Here is a 24747-nt window from a genome sequence, read left to right on the forward strand (position 1 = left end):
AGTTTGGACATTTAAGATACCATTTGTTTACTTTCGTACATTTTTGTTGTAATGCATTTTTTTATTTTTGGCCTATCGTTGTAACCACTGTGCAAAGGCCCCAACGCTGAGGAAGAGAGAGTTGTTGGCTCTCTCAATATCTTTGGGGCCCGTTCCGTTCCGCGGCGCTTTTGGCATCCATCGCAGCACGCGCTGGGCTTGGGCTTTCAGTTCTCGTTCGAAAAGCATTGCGTTCGGTCGCACCGCCCCCAAGGATCCCCAGCGCCCAGAGGTCTGTCTGCATCTCGGAGTCGGAATCCGTGAAACGCCAGGTTTAAAGCAATTAAAGACAGCTGTAAACGCTTTTCGTTTCGACCAACCTGGCTATAATGTGTACAAATCGGTTAAAGTGCGGCGTGCGAGCCAGCGAAAGCGTTGCAGTGCAAGTGCTAAACGCCAATATCGTACAGAATCGGGGAAAAACAAAAGAAAACAAAACCACAACAACTACAAAACAAAAAAAAAGCCTTTTGTAACGCTTTAACCGAATTTTTCGTCTCATCTCGCGTCGGTATCTGGGGACCAAAGCCAGCTAAAAAACCAGTTTCCCTCCTCTAGGCTCTCGGGCAAAATAAATACGAGGCGAAATACTCGTAACAATCTTCAGCGCATCGCATCCATTCTTTAAACTCTGGCCCTGAAGTTTCAAGACTGAAGATTTTGTGATTTTTTTTTTTTTTAAGCATCACCAGAGAAGAGGATGAATCACTAGATAGCCCCACAGTATATAAAATCTACATCCCAGATGTGCTCTATATCTTCACTTTTACTTTATTCGCAAGAAACCATTTTGGCAAGGATTCAAATTCAGTTTCAGTTGCAATTCTTCATTGCTCTTCTTCGCTGCACATTCTATAAATATGTAGGAATATGTAAATTAGTTGTCGTTGTGCCGGCAACGAAAATACACCAAACAACATGGGAAAAATAGCATAAGAAACTAAAAAAAAAAAAGAAAAACAGGTAACCCAAACGAAAGGGAAAATGATGCAGGAAAGGAACGAGACACAGGGAGAAAAGTATCTTAGTAATAATTTCCTAAGTAAATTAGAAAACTTTTCAAAGGATGTTAGAAATTTAAATAGAAATTGAAAGATGCATTTTTATAAACAAAAAAATAATTGGAAAGACAACAAAAGTGAAGAAAAAATCAAGCTAAACAAAGTTTCTTCATAAAATATTCTACTTAAAATATATAATCACTAACTTGGCTCATTAATTGTTACATTAAAATACTTATTTGTATAATTTAAAGTACAACATTTAATGCTAAAACTTTTCAAATGATATCAAGATAATACAATTAACATTAAAATATGAATTTATACAAATTTGGTAAAATTCTTTTTAAAGACATGAAATATTTTAAATTGAACCCTGATGTCCTGGCAATATTTATTCCTTTATATTTATTTGAAATTTTTAAATCTCAAAAGTTCATTGCATTTTTTGCCGTGTCCCTGGAGAAACCAATTGGGGGCAGCTGCTGCCCAAGGAAAAGGGGAGGATGTGCAAACAAAAACTCTGAATGGAAAACAAATTTTTCTGTACTTGTTTTTTTATTTACAGTAGGCGCAAAAAAAAAAGAACCAAAGACGGAACAGAAAAGTTTTCAATTCAATTTGTAGCGGCAAAGTGCAAGCGTTGATCCCCAAAAAGCATTCCTCAGATATAAGACAGCTGCACACGCTCCCTCCCCCTCGCTCCCTCCCCCTCAGTGACTGAGTGTGCGTGTGTGTGTGTGTAAACTTGGAGCGCAATGTAAATAAACAAAGCGCCAAAGACAACAACAATCGAGGCACTGATTCGAGGAGAAGCCAGCGAAGAAAAGAACCAAGTTTGCACCTTCTTCTATAGACTTTTCTTTGATTTTCAAATAGATAAACAGAGCCCCTAGAGGCGGTAGAATCTATCTTCTTTTATTTTTAGTGATAGGCAAAGGTGTCAACTGTTGTAACTTACGAGCTGCAGGCGTCATATGTCTGTTTAAAATAGTATATAGACTCTGGGAAAAACTCTATTACACAAGCGAGTACGGAAATTGCCGTTCATTAGGGAGCTTTTGTTCCGGGGATGCTGAGTGGAGGCTAGGAGGGAGTCTGTCGGAGAATTCATAAACCAAATAAGCCCAGAAACGTGCCTGATGTTTCCAGCAATATGCGGTTCCTTTGGTTGATTTTTAAATATTTAAAAAACTTAAACAAATGGAATTTTCTAAGATAATAATCAAGACTTTCAGCATTATTTTCTAATAATAAACTTAGCTTTGGGCAATATTAATATATTCTCCTAAATGATGAGTCATATATTCAAGATCCTAAGTACTTAAGTACAGAGAGTATCTACAAGTCGACTATTTGTTTTGCAAATATTACGAAATTTTCAAATTTTTTGTTGCAAATGCATCAGGCCAATGGATTATGATCATCAACCAATTGCAAAACTGTTTGTTTTATGAGTCGGGCATACAAACAAATACAGATATATATATGTTTGCGTACAGATGCAGATCGGCAGAGTTATGCCCGCCATTTGCAAACAGCTTTTAATATCAACAGGCCCCAAATTTTGTCAGCTGGTGTGCGGCATTATGTACGAGTACATCGGCTATTCGTGCTGTACAATTTTTTCGCATTTGCACATTAATTTATTTATATGCATAAACATTTGCATGCTATTCGACTTGGCACACCCTGACCCAACAGAACCCCCCAGAGCCCCCCACTTCGACCCACTTTACTGGCCGGCTGGCATTGAGTCAGTTTCGAGAAGAGAAAAAAAAAACAGTTGAACTTCCTTAAAATCAACTGATTGAACTTCAACTCTAAGGAGAGTTTTCTTTTGATTTTCTACTTAACTCAATTTAAATATTTATATTTTAAGAACTTTTAGGAGTATTCTTATTCATTAAAATCTAAGGAAAGATTTACAAATTTGTACACCAAAATTTAATTAAAATTTAGTACAAATATTTATATTGACCAGAAATAATAAAGGGTTTGAAAAAAACACAGGAAAGGTGTTTAAAATAAAGCTATTAAATTAAAAATAACCTATGTACACCAAATTTCTCTCCTAGCAAATTTTATTGCATACTTTTTGGCACATTTTTAATGGAATTGAAAACTCTAAGAACCCTGACATTTTGGTTTTCAGCTAAACAGATGATCTCAGAGTCTAGTAAAAACTACAACAAATAAAATCCTATTTAATCTTATTTAGCTAATCTAAAAACCCAACATAAATCCTAAATGTAAACCTTATAGAATCCATACTGTACTCAGAGAGAGAGGTACTCGATGTGAGCTGCAAATTAGCCAGCGACAGCATCGGTAGCAACAACTAGCAAATGGCGATTTTTCGCATAGAGATCATAATATCTTCAAGATACAACTTATCGGCCGAGAGCAAATTCGTTCAACTCGTGGCTTGCATAACGCGCGGCCAAGCGAGTGACCAATATTTACCGATCGTTCGAATATTTTCGCCCCCCAAAAACCCCCCTGCTGCAATTTGTAGTTGCAAAAAAAAAATTCGTTTGTAGTGCGCGCGCGCTTTTCTTTGCTTTTTGCCCAAGTCAATTAGAAGTTTCCGGTCCACAACGCGATTCGCATACAAAAAACACCATCAAAGAGACAACAAAAAAAAAAAAAAACGATAAGCGAAATTAAGAAATCATAAAGTCAAAAATATAAATAATATAGACATTGTAAACGTTTTCGGCGGCCTTTGCGGCTCCCATTTGGGAGCACTATATTGGGTGCTGGCAAATAAATTAAGTACAAACCAAACATATTAATTGCAGTTAACGACCTACCTCCGCACCGAACAACTCAAACCGATAATCAAACGCACAAATCAAAGCCAGCAAAAAGGCAATCATCATGATCAAAGCGAAAGACTCGACGTGGCTGTTGCTCATTTGTCTGCTAATTGGACAACTCTATGGTAAGTCAAGGACTCGGTCTAATGGCCCATTAAATCAAAGAACTAATTTCAAACAACACGATCAGATATTGAGCCACCAAAGTGGTTTTTATCGGGAGCTATTTGGTTGCAGAGGAAATTCCGGGAAAAATCTCAGAGAGATACACAGAAAGAGAGAGTTGTAATGAATGTGTAATATTTTTTATGAGTACTTGTAAAGATAAGAAAATGGGAAGACCCGAAAGTGCAGCAGAAGAAGCTTTGATTGTCTTTGGAAAGGGGCTATGAAGAAAATTTTACTTACTGGAAAAATAAAGAATAAATTACTGCTGAGGGGCTCAGATTGGTATATTTGTGAACTATGAACAAATTTCATTGTTTTTAGTTAGTTTAATCTTTATTTGGCTTTTAATTATAATTTTACTAATAAGAAAATCCTATAAAATTCCTTTTTAGATTTTTATTTTCCTGTGTTATTATTTCTTTTGAAAAATGCCTAATAAGCTTGTGATCTCATTAAGAAAATATAAGGTAATATTGACAGACATTTCCTTATTTTTTATTAATTTTCTCCAAATATATTTTGCCTTTCTAAGAAATAAATTCTTTAAAGTAAGAAATTAAAATATAATGACACATTTTCTTAGGAGCTTAAGATCTTGGGCTATTTTCTATTAATGAATTTAAGTTTCCTGTGAAATAATTCCTAATAAAAAGTGTGGGCTAGCAGGAAACTGACACATTTCCTTTTTCAGATTTTTCTGAATATACCTTATATACCTTATACTTATATTTCCTCAATCAAATTTGTACAGTTAATTTTTGATTAACGTAATTAAACTAAATTTCCCATTGAAAAAAGTATAAGGAAAAGATATTGATAGTAATATAAATGAGGTAATTTCGAATGACATATTCTTAATAATTTTTAAATAAATAACTTAGCAATCAGTAACCTGAGCCACAAAATCCTTACATTTCCTTACTTGCATACTTATATTTCCCTTTATATTTTTAAAATTTCCTTCTCTGACTAACAAGCAAAGTCATACTTCCATAGTGAAAATATTGAGGTAACTTCCAATGACACATTTCCGACTTCGTCAGGGCGCCAGTTCATGGAAATGAGTGACATATTTTCATTACAGTATTCTGCATATTGCCACACAGAATCTACTAAATATCAATGGAATTATTTGAGGCACACCCCGGAACCTTATCGGGTGTGTAGTTAATTGATCCCCTATTGCCTTAACTTTTTGATTTCTTTTAATTTACACAAAATGAACGCATGAAAGTCAAAGTCTCTTTTGACGTCGTTGCGGTTCAATGGGTCTACGTAAGTTTCCAGAAACTATGAATTACCGAATATCAGACAAAAATAGGTAATGAGCCGCTCTCGCTATCGAGAGTTGGAGTCACGAACCTCCTCCCCACGCACACACCAAGGCGCCGCTGGAAAGCTTCCAGATACGCTAGCCCCGTGTATGTAGGTGTGAGCCAGGGCCAGAGAGCCACGTGCATTTGTAGGGCTCTGACTGGCTTATCTTTTGCGTAAACTGAACTGAAACTGAATGTAGGTGGGTATAGCTAGGTAGTATAGGTGCCACCAGTTGGTGCGGCTGGAACAACAAGCATATCTTATCGCCGGAGAGAGGCAAACACTTATCTCGCCGCTCGGCAAGTTAAAGTTAAATTTCATTCGCTTTTGGAATTATGGCGCAAATTGCTGATAACGGTTCACATTCCATTTCACGTAGCCCGGCAACGTCTGCAGCACGCACGCACTGGCTTGGAAACTCTTCTGCTTTCCTCATTTTCCTGTCTTGCCAGTGGAAACTCACCCAGACTCGTCTCCCGTCATTTTCCCGGGTGCCATGTGTTCTGCAATAGGAATACAAAAAGGAAAATAAATAGAATAAATATTTGCCATGCACGAAGCGAAACGTTGTGCAAAGAATGCCATTTTGATGTTGAATTTTTGCTCGTAAACTTGTTTTTTGCCTTCAGGCTGTTTCACAGAGAGAAATGGTTAGGCACTATGTCCTTAAATTGGGTTTATTTGTTTTTGTGAGGGATGTACTAATGTAGGGTGATAGTAATAGGATAAGATTCAATACATTTTTTACTATATGTTAGCTTTTATTCCCTCGCAGGACATTACTTTTTAAATTAAAAAAATAAGTAGATAATTTCAGCTAATATATTACCTTGTTCGTCACAGTAAAATATATTCATAGATTCTTGATTAGCATCACCAGACGAGTCGATCTAGTCCATAACTTCTTTGATAATCAATGTTTAGTTTATATTTAAAGGTATCTTTGTAATGATTTCTAATACTGAGTAATAATACTTACTTTTCTGATTATATTTATTGAAACTCTTATTTGGTCTCAAGGGAACAGTAAAAAATTCTCAAATAATTTTATTTCAAGTCATAACCTTATCCAATATTTAGTTCCTCCCCAAGGAAAAGCTCTCTGTGTATGCGAAACGCCCCTTGAATTTAAAGTTATCTGATGCCCCAGGGCATAAGGCCACGACGATATGTTTTTGCCAGAATATTCCAATATTTATATACTAGATGTGGGCTTTTTAATTAAAAAAAAGTGAATTTCATCCAATTTTAGCCATGAGATAAGACAGCAAATTAAAATAACCATACACACATGAGCACACACATTGCGGGGAATTTGGAACTTGGCGTTCTCATATGTCAATAATATTCTAGCTGCTCCAAAATATCCAAGAATGTTTGGCCTACAAACAACTTGCCCCAGTCAATTTGTACAATCTTTCATAATACGGCAACGAGTACAAGACCCAACAAAAATATTTGTTTTCATGTTTTCAATTCTTTTTCAGTTGCAGAACTCACAAAAAAGACTTGATAAAGACTTGGCCCTAATGGGAATTTGGTTTATTTACATCGAAAACAGATAGACAGTCTCAAGGTTAGCCAACCAGCTCCACCAGTCCCTTGAGGATCTAATGGAACAATGTTCCCAGAATTAAGTGCTTGCCCCGTGCATACAATTATCTATATACATATATACTATATGTGTGTATGTACGATCTGCATGCATAAATGCTTAGCTGACTTTTCGGCGGCTCTTTTTTGGTCTTTTCCGAAAAACAAACGAAATGATCAAATTACGCATTCGCAACGTTCGCTTTCCAAAAATAAAGATCGCATAATAAATCAGTGATTTGATCAATCAAAATGCTCCGGCAGCGGATCCCGAGGGTGCGGAGGGAATGCGTGGCCCCACCCATGGACAAGGTGGGCTGGGGAAGAGAGGGAATCGATTTGCCGATTCAATTGATTTCAATTTAATTTTCCATTTATTATGTGTTTGTATTTTGTCGGCAGTTGCCTCCGTTTATTGTGCGTCTCTATGCAAATTCATGGAATCGAATTATGTATACAGTGGAGTGTCTTTAAAACATACTTGACTTGTTGACTTTTGATCGGAAGTCTAGTGTTTATGTAGTGGTATTATATAAGAGTTAAAAAAAATTGTTTTAAATTGTTTTTAAATCAATTAAAAATGTGTAAAATAGTATGCAATACATTTCTAATGCTTTTGTCTTTTGTAGCATACTTTTAGACACATTTTAAAGAGATTTAAGTATGCAAGGAGGTTTCTAAGACACTGATGATACAGAAATGAAGAAAATAGAGGGTCTCTTCAATTATATATTACACGATTTCAAGTAATTTTAAATCTCTAATATTAAAAATCCCCAATTATCTCTCTAAAACGTTAAACATACTCTCCAAAACAAAATTCAAAAATTTGATAGTTCCTTTTATGGAAGATCAACTGTGCTCTTTCAAATCTCTGACCACTGCCCCAATGTTTTGGAACTCACCCAGTTCTGGGCACTTTTACGACCCCCCGTCACAATCGGACTTCTCCATCGACTTGGACATGACATGTCGATTAAAGAATGTTTCCCCCCGACTCACCCAAATCTGGATGAGGTTTCCTTTCGGGTTCCGAGATTTCAAAAAATGCTGTGCATTTAGGATTGGCAAGCAGCGATGCCATTTATTTAAAATTTTATTATTTTATTATTTTATTATTTATACACACTTTTCATTGACTCAGCAGACTTGTGGGGCTAGCGAGGATGTGTCGATGTGGGCCATTCTAGATTTGTTTACTTATTGACCTCATAACTCATCCGTGTCTGTATGCGATATCTCATGCGTCTACCGACGCGACCAACCACATGCGGGACATCAAATAACAAAAAAAAAAAAACAAAAGCGACGTGATCATGAATTGGCAATCAAAACGGACGCTATATAGCATCTTGAACTAAATCTTGAATGGGAGTTATCAATGGTTCGTCGGTTGATTTTCCCAGACCGACCTTGCTGATAATACGACTCGAGTGGAGTACGTACATATGTATATGGCGCCAGGAAACCTTGTTAATGAGACTTACATACTAAAAATACATAAAAACTCACTCGGAATCTGGGGCAAAGTAATGAAAATATATAATTAAATTCCCAGGAAAGAGCCACAGCCATGATTATTTTAAGTTTTAGCAGTGAAAAGTTAAGCTGGGTAAAACAACAATTCAATTAATGCAGCTTAAACCTATTTAAATATTGATGGCGACTTTTAATTATATCCTAACTTTAACTTTCAATTAATGAAACTACTTTTTTGATACTAAATAATTTGGTGAGACCTTCGCCAACTGCTTTAAGTTTACATTTAAAAGTGTCAAGGTGTGACTGTAATTTTATATGAATTATTTTAAGAACTTCGAGTGTCTGTAAGGTTATCACAAAATTAAAACTGGTTTGTTTTTCAATTTAAAATTAATTACATTTATATTGAGAAACTATTGCCTATAGAAAAACAAAAATAAAACGAAGAGCTCATCAACAAAGAGTGATAAAAACTACACGGAATGCAGCGATGTGCCGGCATAAATGTCTTGAGGGAAAATTTATCTCAGCTTTAAAACTACTTCCCAAGTAGTTACAAACTCGAAAACTATAGCTTTGCAATCTGTAAAATTATGCTTGGTAAATTGAAAAGCACACGAAGCAGACATCTTTTTAAAAATAACAAACATCTGCACAGAATTCCAAACAAAAACCCACGCAAAAACTCTTGCCAGTCGCCATAAACATTTTAACATGACTTCATCTGTCAGGGAATGCAAAGTCATCAAAAGTTGGCCCAGAATGGAGGAATGGACTGCGACAAATTCCCGACGACATCCCAATGCCAATGCAGGCCACAAATGGCCATTGTGTGTAACATTGAACTCGAGTTTAGAGACAAAGAAGGAGTGGCACGCTCTGGGGGGTCGCGGAGGGTCTCTGGATGAGAAGCTGGCGCCGCGACATCCTGACGCCTTTGTTCCACTTAAAACGATTGCACTGGGGGAGCACTCGGAGCTGGAGCTAAGACCTGGAGATTGGGGGTGTCGTCGCAGCAAGTGCGAAAGGGAGAAGGCCAAACATCCCAGCCATCTATCCATATGGATGAACTTAAGCCCCGAGTGGCTGCTGCTGTTGTTGCCGGGGAGCTGCTGGAGCTGTTTTTTATTTGCAACCCCCGACGACATCGATCCAAGGACGACGGAGCCCAACCAAGGGGGCTGGATGACGCATGCGGCCCCCTTGAATCCCTCAGCTGACTTTTGGCGCTGACCTACTTGCAGACAACAATTGCGTGGAGTCGGGATGTATCCGTTTAGCCGTAGCTGTATCCAAGGAGTGCAACCTTGACACAGGCCAAAGATTGCAGCTAGATCGTTGCGGTGAAGGTCTGTCTCAATGCTGCTCTTGGCCAGCTTTTATATCTCATTTTTCTGTTTTTACTTCGGAGTGGCCCGGACCATAAAAGGGGCGTCTGAGCGGATGGCAGTTGTAGAAGACTGCCGGCTCCTCCGACTTTTGGCTCGAGTGCTCACCTTAAAAAGCTTTTATCGACCAGTGATAACGAGTTTAAGCGACTTGCGTAATCCCAGCAATATCCATCATAACCTTATATGACGGCCATGATGGAGTTGCTTTGGTGTCGTCGTGACTCACTCAACTGTCGGCCGTTAGATGTCAAGTGAGGCACATATGGCATGCAAATTGTTATGGCTAATACATAAAAGATTGCGGCCGCTTAAAATTGCTCATACGATTTGCATAAATCCTCCATTGCTGACGGGAGTAGAGTCATCATCAGTCTTATGGGAAACAGAGTACTTAACAATCCGAAAGCCCTGTTGACTGTACCTGCTTTTTATGACATTCAGTAATTTACTTACAGCTTAGCTACACGTCTCTTCTCATATCTAGTTTTTGTTTTTTATCTGTGCGTGAGATTATCTGATTTTATTTTACGATGTTGCCAGAAGAGAGGGTTCTAGATTCTTTGCAACTGGACCTGACTAAGAGCAAACATTATGGCCAATCAAGTGCGAGTATCTGCAAATATTCACGGCGGTATCTCCCCCTAGTTCCTGTTTTCATGCTCATTTCCGTTCTCTCAAATAAACGAGTTCTTTGTGGCCGAAGCGACCCTTTGATTGGAAGCAGAAGTTGCTAGGGATGTCGAGTGATTTTTATCAGTTCCAATTAAGTCTGGAACCACTTAGAGAGGGTGACTCACTTTGATGCACCTTTCCTTTCACTGAGTGACGTAATGATTGGAAAATTGTTGTGCCAAAACTAGGCTTGCATAGTGATCACTTAATTTGTTTATTTTAGCTGACTATAAAATGTGTGTTTTTCTCCATAAGGTGATGAGGTGCGATTTATAAGCAAAATTAAAAATAACACCTGTAGTTTTTATGAGTAATAGGTGTGATCCGCCAGATTGACTTTACCTATTAATATGGTTTTATGACTATCTAAACCAGAGAAATCGAGAGAGAATTTGGGTAAGGAGTTATTAGCCATAAATACAAACCCATAAATATAAATTTGACTATAATTTCTTTTGCTATAAATAAAACAATAATTAAATATATTTATCTTATTTTTAGTGCCCAGCCAAGGATCCCCGATAGAAGGAGATCAAACAGACTATCAGGAAGATGACTACGATTACGGCGATGATGGCGCCGATGACTCATCGAAGGGCGATGTTACGGACACCTTGGATATCACAATGCCTCCGCCCTATTTCGAGGAGAACGATCTCAAGATCGAGGCCAAGCCAGGTGACGATGTGGTGCTCAACTGTGATGCCCGCAATTTCCAGCGTAAGTTTCTAAACCTTAACTCCATAAGAAGAACCTTCTAAAGTTCCAACTTTGTCCCACCTTAGTGAGCAACGCTGTGATGTGGTACAAGAACAAGACTATCATTGCCAATGGCCAGAATGCCATTGGGCATCGCGTCGAGTGCATGCCCAACAACTCCATCGTACTGAGGGACGCCTCCGCCGAGGACTCCGATGACTACTACTGCGAGATCCTGCCCCAGATGGTCCGACAGCACACGACACTGCGGGTGGGCGCCCGGCTGTCGATCCTCTGCGACGATCGCGATGTTACGGATCGCTCGCAGACGTTCAGGCAGGGCGACCACCACAAGCTCGAGTGTCGGACGTATCTGCCGGGCGAGAATACCATCAAGTGGTCCTTTAATGTATGTTTTCATCACTTCCCTACGATCATCCACAACCTTCCTTCATCCGTATATCTTTTAGGGCCTGCGTTTGGAATCCTCACCCGAGGACATCAAGAATGGCGTTGTTATTCTGGACAACATTGATGAGCAAAATGCTGGCGTGTATCAGTGCCTGGGGGACGATGGCAGTCGCTATCCTCCCCACGGCATGGTCACTGTTGATGTTCAGTACAGTCCCAAGGTGTCGACCCATCGGCATCATGTGAACACTGAAGAGGGTCACACCGCGGAACTGTACTGCAACTATCGGGCCAATCCCATTGGCAGGAGTTACTTCATCAAGGATGGCAAGACGTTGCAGCTGTCAGAGAAGTATTCTCTGAAGGATTCAGCTCACAATGGCCACAATCGCACCACGCTTGTCATCAGGGAAGTGGGAAAAGAGGATCTGGGCGAGTATCTGTGCCAGGTGGAGAATGCCATTGGCTCTAACGAGGTGAAGGTGCATGTCAGTTACAATCCAGAGACCCCTCAGTTCGAGGACATGAAGGTGGAGGGCACCAAGGTGACCATGCACTGGCTGGTGAGGAGTCGTCAGCCGCTCTCCGAGGCTATATTGGATTACCAGCTAACGGGGGTGAGTGATAAGAGGGGGAAAGAAGGTTCATGAACGGTTCTACCCCTAACTTATGCTAGAAAATGGTTTATCTTAAGCATACTTTTGCAGCACACTTTTAGATGCTTCTTAAAATCAGCCAGAAAAGTTTCCCAAATACTTCCCTAATCAAAAATTAATCTGCAGTCCTCTAGAAGATGAAAATATTTAACCTATTCAACTCCAACTAATTCCCATCGTTCCCCCTTTTTAGTCCTACACTTGGAGCACGGTCTCGGTGCTGCAGACGCATCGCCACAACCACACCGAGGGCATCTGGAAGATCACACATCAGCTGGACCTGCCCCGACGCGGCCTGTGGCATGCTCGCGTTAAGGCGAAGAACACCCATGGCTGGTCCAATTTCTCGCCGGATCACGATTTCCAAATCGAGGAAGATGATGGTGAGTCACTCACTAGAACTTCCATGAACCCAACTTTAATTATTTTCCCGATAGAATCTATTGCTGCCCCCGATATGGATCTGCCGCCGGAGCAGATCATGCAGGCGGGCGTTGGCATTACCCGAGGGGCTGCGTCAGCCCTAAGGCAGCTGCCCGCGATTACTGTAGCCTGCGGCGTGCTCCTGGCCTCGCTCCTGCTGCGCGTCCGCCTCTAAGGCCCGCCGCCAGACGATGGGCAGGGGAAGTGTACATACGTTTTTCCGGATTACGCACCTATTATCGATGGCATCGGTGCGATTGCGACCGCAGGAATAGGAAACACAGAGAAACTAAAGTATTCTAATTATACAAATGCTAATGCGCGCGCCTGCTAGCTTGGGTCAATGTTAATGTTAATGCTAAAACACACACGCTGGAGCGATCACCACTGAAACATTTGTGCCAAGCCAGGGAATTTGGACCGCAGCGGGGAGGAGTAGAATTGTGGTAGAGGAGTGGCAATTAAAGTTAATTTAGTTTAGTTAAAGTTTAAAGTTAAAGTTTGAAGAATTGACATTGCAACAAGCCGAAGGGGGATGTGAAATTTTTTGATTAGGACACAAAAACTGCGACGATCGGTTTAAAACCGCCAAAAAAAACCTTTTTTGATTAACCTTAGCTATAATATTTATTTGTTTTGTATGTATGCATGTGAAAGTTGGCACGACGAAGGAGAGATGGAGAGAAAGAGAGGAGCACATCCTTGTTACCTGAAACGGAAACGGAAACACGAATAGGGCCCGAGTCTCGAGGGGCATAGCTACACTTTCGGGTAACGATCAAGTGACTTTTTAGGATTTGCAATACTTACACAATATTTTTGTACAGCCAAGCGTACTTAACGTAACGTACTGGTTAGTGGGGGGTAGAGATCGAATGGGCACGCGAATTATTTTATATACACTAGACCAAAGCTTAGAAATACACATGTGTACCAGCGCCACACCATACATATGAAACTTACTTTTACGAAACTACGCCACATCAACTTGGAACAGAACCGAAACGAACTGGACAAATCGGGGGAGCGGAGGATATACACACTATATAGATATATGTGAGAGGGTTTTGTCTTTGATCCTGCTACAATACCTGAGGAATATCGCCATAACATGCTGACCATATACACACGCACCGTACGCATGCGTATGTGTTACCCAATTGTGAGTGTAGGAATATATTTTATATATATTTTATTTAAGAATCATAACATTAGAGCTGATCAATAAACGTGCCAATTGAAGCAATCAAGCGAATCTTATTGCTCAAAATCAAATGAAGAAATATGAAAATAAAAGAAAAAGAAACGTAAAAACAAAATGAAAGTTCCATAAACAAAGTTTTGACGAGGACCTGATTTCGAATGCCGACCTTTAAGCATATACATATATACAGAATCATATATATATATATAACGATATACTTAAAAGCCAGTGTCTTACATGAATATTGTCGTTTTCGTTGAGTCCATGGATAAGCAAACACAAATATAAATAAACTAAACGAATACATTGTGTGTTTTCCTGGTGGATTCGAAACAGATTTCGGGTTTTGTATACTTTGGTTCCTTTTTTATTTAATAAATAAAGTTGATTTCGTGTGTCTTTACAAAATACAAAAATTTACAATCAACAGAGACTTGAATTACTCGATTTCCTTTTGAGAAGATTGGAAAAAGTAGACAACTTAATACTAAACTAAACTAATGCCTGCCGATCCCCAGCAGCACTAGGACCGTCGAGCCCAGCAACGTCCAGCCCAGCAGCAAACTGCAGCTCGCAGATCCTGATCCTGCCGCGGAAGTGGAGCTCTCCGGCGCAATGGCGTCCAGGGAATGTTCGGCAATGGAGACCTTTGTGTAGACCACGGAATTGGAGGGCACAGCCAGGCAGTGGTAGCTGCCAGCGTCCTGGGGACTTGCCTTTAGAATGGTCAGATCGTAATTGGGGTCCAGCTTGAAGTTGGACAGCACCAGGGTCTTGCCATTGGCAATGATATTATCGCCGAAATACCACAAGATCACGCTTTCTGCCAGCACTGTAAAGGATATTTATTTTATGATTAGAATGGTTTTAAGTTGGAATATAGTCTCAAAGACTCACCCTTGCTATCCAAATCGCACTTCAGGACCAAATCCTCGCCGCGTATACCCGTTGCCGTGAGAGTTTTATTGACTTTCTCGCTGGGACTCGTGGGACTTGTGGCTTTGGTCTGTGGAGAGGGCGCACTATCATCATCATCATAGGTGAAATCGTCATTCTGCATCTCTTCTTCGGTTAAACCTTGGGGAAAGGATAAAACTGTAAGGGAACAAAAAAGAATGTAATTATAATAAAGAATTCTCTTCAAAAATCAAAATCTTCTTGCATTATAATGTATTTAAAAAGTTTATTTTAAGTATTTCTTTAAACGAACATTGTTTGGTTTTAGAATTTCATTTATTTAGCCCCTAATGCTTCCCATCTAGCACATAAAAGCTATAGCTTATAAGATCTTCTGCAATCATCGGATTGTTTATAATGCCCTTACCCCCAGGGGGTCACATCAGCCACCACATTTAGTCGTTGGGTTAATTAAAGGAAATTAAATGGAAATCGAAACCATGGCAAGCTGCTGCTGTTGTTATTAATGTTGTTGCTTTAGCAGTGTGCATTAGGCCATCATAACTGTCTGTATTTGTGTTTGTTTTTGTCTTTATCATTTTCGCAGCTCAAATTCATCAAGGGAATGTTAGGGTAGAGGGGACAGCTGCACTGATGATGGGTTAAATTAAAGGCTGGCAATTCGCATTCACAGTTTTCCTTTTTGTGGTTCGCTTCTCCCCAGAAGCCAATAAATGCACAGAGAAAAATTAGCTTAATGTTAAATATATAATAAATTAATTGGGTATTCTTACTAAGCAATATAAATAATTAATTATATTTCTTTTAATAAGAGTTAATGTTGTGTAATAATATTAAAATTGTATTATTACTTCTGGTTTTCTTCATTTTTTACTAAATTACTAAGGACATTATTCTTTCAAGTGTATTTACATACGCATGTGCATGTGTACAAACATATTTTGAGGAAAACATTTCGGTGAAATGGGGTCACATGAAAACCGAAAATTAAAATGAGCGAATGCAGAGAAAGAGGGAAAACAACAGTGCCTAACCCAACACCATTCTCCTCCCCCTCGCTATCGCTGCGTCTCCCTCTCACTCTCACTCCCGGGGGTTCTCCCTCCGCCTCCCACCCTCCTGCGCTTGGGCGATCGCCGCACCCACATGTGACGTGCTGACGGAAAGGAAAACTATACCAACTAACAAACGTCAGAGAGGAGAATGCGGAGAAGGCGAAGAACGGCGACGCATTGGGCCACTTTTTGTTTTTGGTGGTGTCACCGATGGACACACACACACGCCGCCGAATTGAAAGCATTTCACAACAATGTCCATTTTCATAGTGCCAACTGCAACACGCATACACGTCAACAGTGGAATGCACTGTAAACAAAATTGTGAAGCTTTTTAAGAAGCTAAAATAATTGGGGAACTTGACAAATAAACAATAAATGCAAAGAAGGGTAATAAAGAAGGTAAAGTTAATAAAAACGAAGTATAGATAATACAAATTATTGAATTACTTTTAAAGTACAAAAATTATATTTTATTATTTAGATATTATAATTAAATAAACCCAAGTACAAAAACTAGAAAGGGGTAAATAATAATGCAGATAATGAAAATCCTTAGAAGCACTGATTCACAAGTCAGCAGATTTCTTTGCCCGACCTCTGACGGCACTCTACTATATATAGAAGGCAGAAAAATCTTGATATTAACAATCAATCAAGAAATGAATCATATTAACCATTCGTCATGAATAACTTAACTTTAATTCTTAAACAAATGTATTTTAATATTTTTAATACAATATTTTTATCCCTTTATTCTTTCCGTGTACAAAGTAAAACACCTCACACACACCCTCGAAAAAAAGGGACAGTTTAGGTCGGGTGATTGTGAAAAGTTTAAATTTACATTTTGTACATTTGCTTTGGCCGCTTGTTTCTATGAGTGTTATGGCCAGTTTTTCATCGTTTGCTCAGTGTTGCGTGCTAAAAAAAAACACTTAATTTTGGACAAAACAACAATTCTCCCCGGGCTTCCAACTCGAATTCCGATTCCGTTTTCGATTCTCCAATTCCTGCCAAAAGGAAAATGATCTTTCCCTCTACTTTTTCGGGTTTTAAGTCCACAAAAAAATGCACATTCACTCACGCGCATTCGCTCTTTGTCGTAAACTTAAGCCATAAAAGAAATTTATTCTCGTATTTTACATTGAACCAAAAGACACTGAAGCCAACTGAATTTATGTTGGATGCTTTCCACCCCACAAAAAAAAAAAATAAAAGAAAATAAAAGAAGAAGCCATTGAACCGGGAAGATAAGCGCAGTAGAGCAAGCACAACAATCGCAATGAAAGTTTATTTTATTTGCGGATTTTTTTCAGGAGAATCGAATGGTTTTTTTAGCTTCCGATAAACATAAACGATAAGGAACTTGGTAAATATACTTCTTTGGGGAAGGAAATACAAAGTACATGTGAAAATAAACAACTTGAAAGGGATGTGGTGGATATTTGTTATATCTCTCTGATTGCTGAATAAAATCTTAAGATCCCTGTGGGGCCTAAAACTTAAAAAATGTATTCACCATGGGAATAATTAGTGCTAGATGAGTAACCCATAATGGGACCTAAAAATCAGATATTTTATACCCAAAGGAAATATAAATATAACACTATTTTTTCAAGCTTAAAGTGTATAAATACCCCTTGAAAAGATATACAAAGATATTCCTATGAAAAGATTAAACCATTTAAGGCCTTCATTTATAATTCCATTAATTCCACTCTGGCAGGGCAGGAAGGTATACCTTCTAACCTCTAATTTCGGACTCACATCCTCCCGAAACGATCTTAACCCCGGATTATGTACGCTTTCGTGTTCTCCCTATCTCAGGGCAGATAAAAGTTAACCCTTGTTCCTGGCCCATTTTAATTGCTACTCAGAATTAGACCGACAACAATTTATCATAACCATGATTCTGGAAATAAAAGACAGAGCGCTGGAAATGCATTTTTCAGCTAATAACCCAAAGCCACAGGCCAAAGTTAAGTCAGTAGTATAGGTATAGTGCCAGTCACTCCCTGTACCCCGTACCAGCCGCTCATTTACCTTTCCCCCTAGCCCATGGCTCGGGAATCATTCAAGTGCAGCACTTTTGTTGTTGGTTTTACTACCTGTGATAAGGCCCCGGAGGAAATTAAGAGCCAGGCCAGAGCCGCGGAGGGAGCGAGCTCTCTGATCTCTGATCTCCTTTCCGAATGTTTTCAGGTTTGTCCAGCCGGGTTGGCTCTGTTCATCCCCTCCCCTAAACCGAACACTGGGAGAAATTTAATAGGAATTTGTTTCCTAGAATTTCGACCCAGAAAACTTGTCAATAAGGTTTTTTCTTTAATATTATATGATATATAATACCATCTAAATATTTTTAAATATATTATTTTATTTTAGAAAAAATCCTATATTATCTCCCACACAAATTATAATTTTTCCAACTTGATATACAATTTACCACCAATTTTCCACAGTGCACTACGTGTCTGACCAGTCACCGCTTTCTAGTGGAGAAAAGACCTGGCCAAGGGACCAACTCTGCGTTATATGAGCCGAAAATTGTTTGTGCGTCGGCACAGGAGGATGAGGAGGAGTAGGGGGAGGAGGAGGAGGAGGAGATGGCTTTGTGCCTGCGTCTGTCTGAGTGAGTATCCGTGTCCGTGTGTGTGGCAGATAGAGACATGAGGCGAAGCGGATAATGATAATGGCATTCGGGTTCTGTGAAAGCGATCAGGTTACGGCCATGTAGGACCACGGATCGAGGAGGCGAGAACCTCATAAAGCGACTACCTACGCACATTGGGCAAGGGCACTTTAAAAATTGAAATTGGCCAGGAGCCCAAAGGGGAACTCACGGCCCAGGAGCAGATGTGCAGCATTGACAGATGCCGAAAATAGCAAATTATTCGCAAGCGTGTCCCGGGTCTATGGCAAAAGGGATTGCAGACTAAAAACTCATTTGACAGCTGTCGTTGGCTGGCTAAAAACTAATTGAGGATTTAAAAAAAAAAAATGTATTCCAGAAATGTCTAAAATATGCAAATGCTCTATGCCGCACACACGCATGTTCCAATAATTTCGACCTCCCATTACCCTAATCGATTTATTTCCATTTCCATTCGCTTGATCCCCCACGCGAGCTGCGGCATCAAGTGGCCGCAATAAATTTCGATTTTTCTATGATCCAAACACATCTACAATACAGATTCTAGAAGCACTCACGACTCTATGTGCACTTTCTTTATGCGCATTCCCAAAAACAGAGAACATTGATTTCACTTAAACGATTTTTCCACAGCGCCCTCGATCAGGGTTTCTATATGCCGGGAGATTTTCCCCAGTGGCCGCTGCACGTGCCTGCGGCAAGTGCCATGGATTTGGGTTCGGAATTGGATTCGGAATTGTGCGGGCATAGTGCCAGTAGTTGGTTGCGATGGCCATATGCTATATAGTCGAGGCGCGACTTCGACTACGCCCAGCGCATATTAAAAGGCTTCGGGGGCAGGGCTCGAGGGCTGTGTGAGTGTGTGTGTGTCGTGGCTCCTAATTAATATGCGGCACTCCTTTCTTGTTCTTCCCTAGCCATCTATCCATCTATCCCAATGCCTCCCTCCGCTCCTCTATTAACTGCTTGGGTTCGTTTCGATTTGGGTTTGGAGTCAAAGTTTCAATTGGAATTTTAGCACGCAGCAGAGACGGAACATAATGAAGTATGCCGTTAAGAATTTGTTAACTGCTTTGGCCGCCAAACAGAAGAAAACCAAAATAAATACATGTTAATAAGTGTGGAGACAGGTTGGACATTTATTAGTTGTAAAGCATTTTTCAAATTTCAAAGCCTTTGTAAATGAAACTGTTGAAAATTGCAATGTTTTGGGAGTGTTTTGAAATCACAAGCATTAAATCAATTTGTTAAGGTGGCAAAAGGGAAGGTAGACTTTGAAGGTTTTTAAAAATTTGTGTTGCAATCCATAAAATCTATTAGTCAAGGAGCTTAAAATTTAGGATCTACCATTATTTTATAGATTTTTTCAAGTATTCATTCAGAAAAATACATAGTACAACATAAATGTTCCTTTATTTTCCAAGACTTTAAGAACCCATACTTTGTACATAAGCTCTCAAGATAAACGTTCCAGAGATTAATCTGAAATCGCGGCATTCCAAAGCTGCAAAATAGCTAACATTGCTTGATCGGTTTCCTTCAAGTACACTCGATCAGCACTTCTGCTCCTCTTGATGGATCGTAAATTCTGGAAATACTTATGTATATGCCAAGCCGGGGAGAGCCGAAGCATCTGCGGCTTTTTAACTTTGACTTCTGCCTGCCACTGAATCACCAGTTGGCTTCTCCATTATCGTGCCAATGATCAGCGCTTGATGTGCATGTACATAGCCATGTACAAGTAAGCTATATAGGCATTATACATATGTACATATGTATATGTACGATCGTGCCCCACTTGAATGGTGCTGCACCAACCGCACCCGCTTGAAATGCCCGCACTCCGCCACGACGCGGACAACAACTCATTCAGCGGCAGGCAATTCGCCAGCGACGCTAAGTAAATTGATTCTTTAATTGTCGAGAATTGGTTACGAGTTGGCTTAACTCGCTCTTGCCGGCGCAGAGAGTGAGTCCCGTCCCCCGCCGATGTCCCCTCCCGTATGCCCACCCACTCCACAAAGCCCCCATCTGTGCAGTAGTGCAAGCGAATCGAGCGAGTACATGAATACCATGCCATGGTATGGCGAACAGACAGATCGTATGAATGAGTCACCATGGTCCAAAATAAATACCCGGGCCTTCGTCGAGCAGGAATTTCTGCACAGACAAGGGCAGGGCCCTCGCAACGCGCCACTCCCACCTCTGCTCCCTATTGGTAGGTTTATGCCTTGTACAATTCTTGATATAAAGATTATCTTTTAAATATTTAAAGATAAAATTTAATAGAAAAATGTGTCAAACTTCAAGCTGGTAAACTGTTAAGCATCTTAGTCTTAAAAATAATTATTCATGAATCTCTCAAATACCTGGTTTTCCTCACATAAACTTGGTATTTATACTTGGTAATTAATATAATTTCATGAAAAATGTGATAAAGGGTTTGATACCACACAAAAGTTAATCTTTAAAATATTTAGAGTTAAAACCTAATAGAAAAAAGTGTCAAACCTCAATCTGTTAAGCATCTTATTCTCAAAAATAATATCTTTCTTTCTACTTATTCATGATTCTCTTAAATTCCTGATATGCCTCGCATAAACTTGGTTCTTATATATGGTAGGCCACCTTCTCTCCCTCGCATTTCGAGCCAAACCAAATCTTTTTTTATGCTTCTCGCTTCTCGTCATATTCGCGGTCATTTGATGCCTTCTTTTTCTTCGGCTATGGTTCTGGTTCTGGTTCTTTTCCCGGGCACTTCAATTCGCACCACAACATTCCATGAAATTCAATCCCCAATGCGGAAAAAGCGAGGGAAAACAAGGCACTCCTGCACAAAACAAAAAATACCCAAAAAAAAAAAATCAACAGAATTTGTTCTAAAAAATCGGGACACTTGGAAAATCTGCTGAGTAGTAAAGTTTTCAAGAAATTCTTGTAAAATGTACTCAAATTTGATATTTAACAAGGAATTCAAATTTCCAAGCTTGGTTTTTTAGTTATACGACTCTTGGGGAATATGCCACAAAGTATTTGGATGTCTTCAGAAGAAGCCAACTACACATTTATGAAGAAGCGTTATATGTGTATAGAAAACTCCAATGGAAAAACAAGTTTGACTTGAAACTAAGTGGAGATTTTGTCTCCAATTTGTCTGCTCAAGATTTGTAAAAGATAACTACTTGGTTTGGTCTTTAAAAATTCAACCTTTTACGAAAGGTTAGTTTTATTTAATAGTTTAATTTTACAGTTAATAGATAAAATTAAACAGGAGCTTAATATATGTCACTGAATTAATAAACAATTTATTATATAACAATCCAAGATATTTCTCATACAACTTATTCCATCGTCTTGTTAGCAGTAAGCCCCACAGATTTCCATAGAGAAGCTGTCAGCGTCATTCACATATTACCTTCATGTTTAACCAGACATTGCTTAGATACCTGTTTATATCAAGAAATCAAGCATTTAAGCTTGCAAAATCTACAATGGTAATTGACGTTTAAGGAATTTGTAATAGCGTCATAATTGTTTGGCAAGCATTTCAAGACCCAACTTTTCTCTCAGTGATTAGACTTGTTGTTTACCCATGTCAAGCGCAGTCGGACATCTTTGGAATATTAAGTAAATATGGTAAATATGTGGACTGAGCAAACATAAATTCCTGGCGAAACATGTCAGCGGATCAGAGAGGAAACTGCCTTTCTTATATGTAGTATATATGTACATATATAGAAACAAGCCCACCATTTCGCAATCCAATCAATCTGATGATAATCGCATTGTTTATGAATTGGGGTAGGCAAACAAATGCGAAAGGGGTTCCAGGTGATCACACCAAGACCAATAGTGTTCTCACGCTTCTTCGACACGCTTCTTTAGGGGAATCGGTCTACCTAGCGGTGAGTTGAGGGGCTAATTAATACAGAACCCCGATCGGAATCCGGAGCCGAATCCGAATCCGATACCCAACCCTCCTGCTGCTCCTATTGATCATGGGTTTGTTTTTGCTCATTTCCTGGCCGCTGGGACAATGGGAGAAGTCTGGAATAATTAACAGCCGTAACCGAGTCGGAATCACAAATGGCAAAAAGCAGCACCCCACCGCACCCCTCCTTCAAAACATTTCCTATTGCCAAGCGCTTGAATGAGCGAGGAAAACTCGCATGCCATTCATCGAACGTGATAAATAACTGAATTAATGTGACGGCCTTTAGACAATAAATTATTAAGTTTACTGTTCGAAGCCACTCGCTGTAAGAAAGTGCAAAAATTACCAAGTAATAAAAACATTAAGATACACTATCTATACAGTAGGAAAAATAGCAACAAATGCGGAAATCTCTTGCATATATTTAGCAAAATGTCAGCAGAGACAAGATCTGATAATGAATCACTAACAAAAAAGGGGCTAATGGGAATCCTAATCGGTCATCATCGTTTAAATGATTCATTTGGTTCATAAAAATCCCCCAAATTCCATCTCTGATTTGCATAGATAAATATTACAAGAAAAATTAGTCACTTGGTTATATATTTTTTTGTGTTTGAGCATATGAAAAATCATATTTTTGAACTGAAACATATTTCAAGTTATAATTGGATTTTATATATATGAAAGATTGTGCAAAATGCTTGTGAAACAAAATATTTGAACGAATAGAATTTTAGTTTGTGTAAGAATATAGAAATTAAACTGGAAATATATTTATATTTTTTTTACTAATTATTTATATTCATAATTTCCAGTGCACAATCATGCTGGGTTCGAATGTAGGTCAAAATTGGTTTGAAAAATTCCAGCCCCTCGGCATTATCATCCCAGCGGCCTGACTGACTGACTGACGCCCAACAATCACATCGATTTATAGTAAATTCCTGGGACTGCACTTCAAAATCCCAGTCCGAATCTGATCCATTGCGATTAGTGGCGGGACTGACTTGATTTTTGTATTTTTTTGGGGTCGCCCCCTTCCATTTCGATTAGATTATTTTACGGTTGCATCAAGCTTAACCCCAGAAGGCACTTACCCGCGGAGCAGCCCACGATCAGTAGGAGTCCGGCAATTAGCAGCGATCGTCTGGACATCATTATTTATTTTCTTTATATATTTTATAAGTATGTTTTTTTATTTATTTATGGGGAGTGCACTCGTCGCCGGTCTGAGCCTAAGTAGATATCCAATATGCTGCGTTTTGGGCTTTTGTTCGATGCTGTTTCGAAATCTATGTCACAGCGCGACGATTGATTTCTGGTGACCTTTTCGATTTTTCGAAGAAATTATTGCCGCGTAATTATGTTGACGTTGGAGCGTTCCAATTTCCGGCCAGCACTGTCAGCACCTTTCTCCAGGGGGAATCGCTATTGTTATTGATTGGAAACTATTCTTCTGGATCTCGGACTTTATGGCCCGGATTATTCTACAGAGCGCGCACACACAAGATCACCGGGGGGGAAGATAGAATAGTATCTTTTTCAATTTCGATTCGAAATATAACCGTCTGTGCGGGGCAACGTCGGAAAGAGAAGTGAAGTGAACGCTGGATTTTAACACTAAATTGGTATAATGCTTGCAGCTGGCTCGTCGAAGAGAGCGGCTGAGTCCAAGAGAGAGCACAAGCCCAAGCAAAGAGCGGACTTAAGAGCGCATGTGGCGCGAAATAATTTTATTTAAAAACATTCTTTTCACAAAAGGGGTTGTATTTTTAGAAAGAAAGCATTTCCTGGCCGTAAATATGAATAAACGGATGTGGACCGCTGAAAGTGTGGATTGTGCCTAAAAAAAACTATGGTAATAGGTAAGGTAAGAGAATTCGTACTTTTTGCATACTGAAAATAAAGTTCTAGAAAATTTAAGAAAATATCTTAAAAAAAAAACTAATTTACTGAAATAAAATATATATATAAAAAAAAGAAATATTTTAAATGCAAAAATCTAATACATTTGAAAGATACATTTTTATTATATTGGAGAAGTATACAAAATATATTGAAATTTCAAAAATTTCATGAATTTATAAAGATTATTTATTAACGAATAATGTAAACATGATTTACATTTTTATAAATGATATTTTAGTTCTTATAAATTTGTCTTAATAAAAAAATATAGTTCTTCTTAATAAATAATGTATAACTTAATTTTATAAGTATTTTTATTTCTCAAGCAAAATTTATAGGTTTCTGTTTGTCTCAGCAATAAAAACTAGTTTTATCTCTTTCGAAATGGAAAACAATAA

At 39.0% G+C, this 24747-nt stretch overlaps 2 protein-coding genes and 1 long non-coding RNA gene across 3 annotated transcripts; 2 read left to right on the forward strand and 1 right to left on the reverse strand.

Moving 5' to 3' along the window:
• Positions 1-185: 185 nt before the first annotated feature.
• Positions 186-14182, forward strand: LOC108078252 (protein amalgam). Its single transcript, XM_017171985.3, has 7 exons — positions 186-271; positions 3845-3987; positions 10987-11205; positions 11271-11593; positions 11655-12212; positions 12445-12634; positions 12689-14182. Exons 2-7 carry the CDS (start codon positions 3924-3926, stop codon positions 12847-12849), a joined length of 1515 nt encoding a protein of 504 aa, XP_017027474.1. The 5' UTR covers positions 186-271; positions 3845-3923; the 3' UTR covers positions 12850-14182.
• LOC138928174 (uncharacterized) lies at positions 5487-5926 on the forward strand. The gene is made up of 2 exons (XR_011444669.1): positions 5487-5656; positions 5727-5926. It is a non-coding gene; the product is annotated as an uncharacterized lncRNA (long non-coding RNA).
• A 40-nt stretch (positions 14183-14222) lies between the features above and the next one.
• On the reverse strand, positions 14223-24040 carry babos. Its single transcript, XM_017171986.2, has 3 exons — positions 23539-24040; positions 14776-14973; positions 14223-14710 (listed from the first exon to the last, which is right to left on the reverse strand). Exons 1-3 carry the CDS (start codon positions 23597-23599, stop codon positions 14376-14378), a joined length of 594 nt encoding a protein of 197 aa, XP_017027475.1. The 5' UTR covers positions 23600-24040; the 3' UTR covers positions 14223-14375.
• Between the last annotated feature and the right edge of the window lie 707 nt (positions 24041-24747).

This window comes from Drosophila kikkawai, chromosome 2R, assembly GCF_030179895.1.
Source record: "Drosophila kikkawai strain 14028-0561.14 chromosome 2R, DkikHiC1v2, whole genome shotgun sequence".
Classification (NCBI taxonomy): Eukaryota; Metazoa; Arthropoda; class Insecta; order Diptera; family Drosophilidae; genus Drosophila; species Drosophila kikkawai.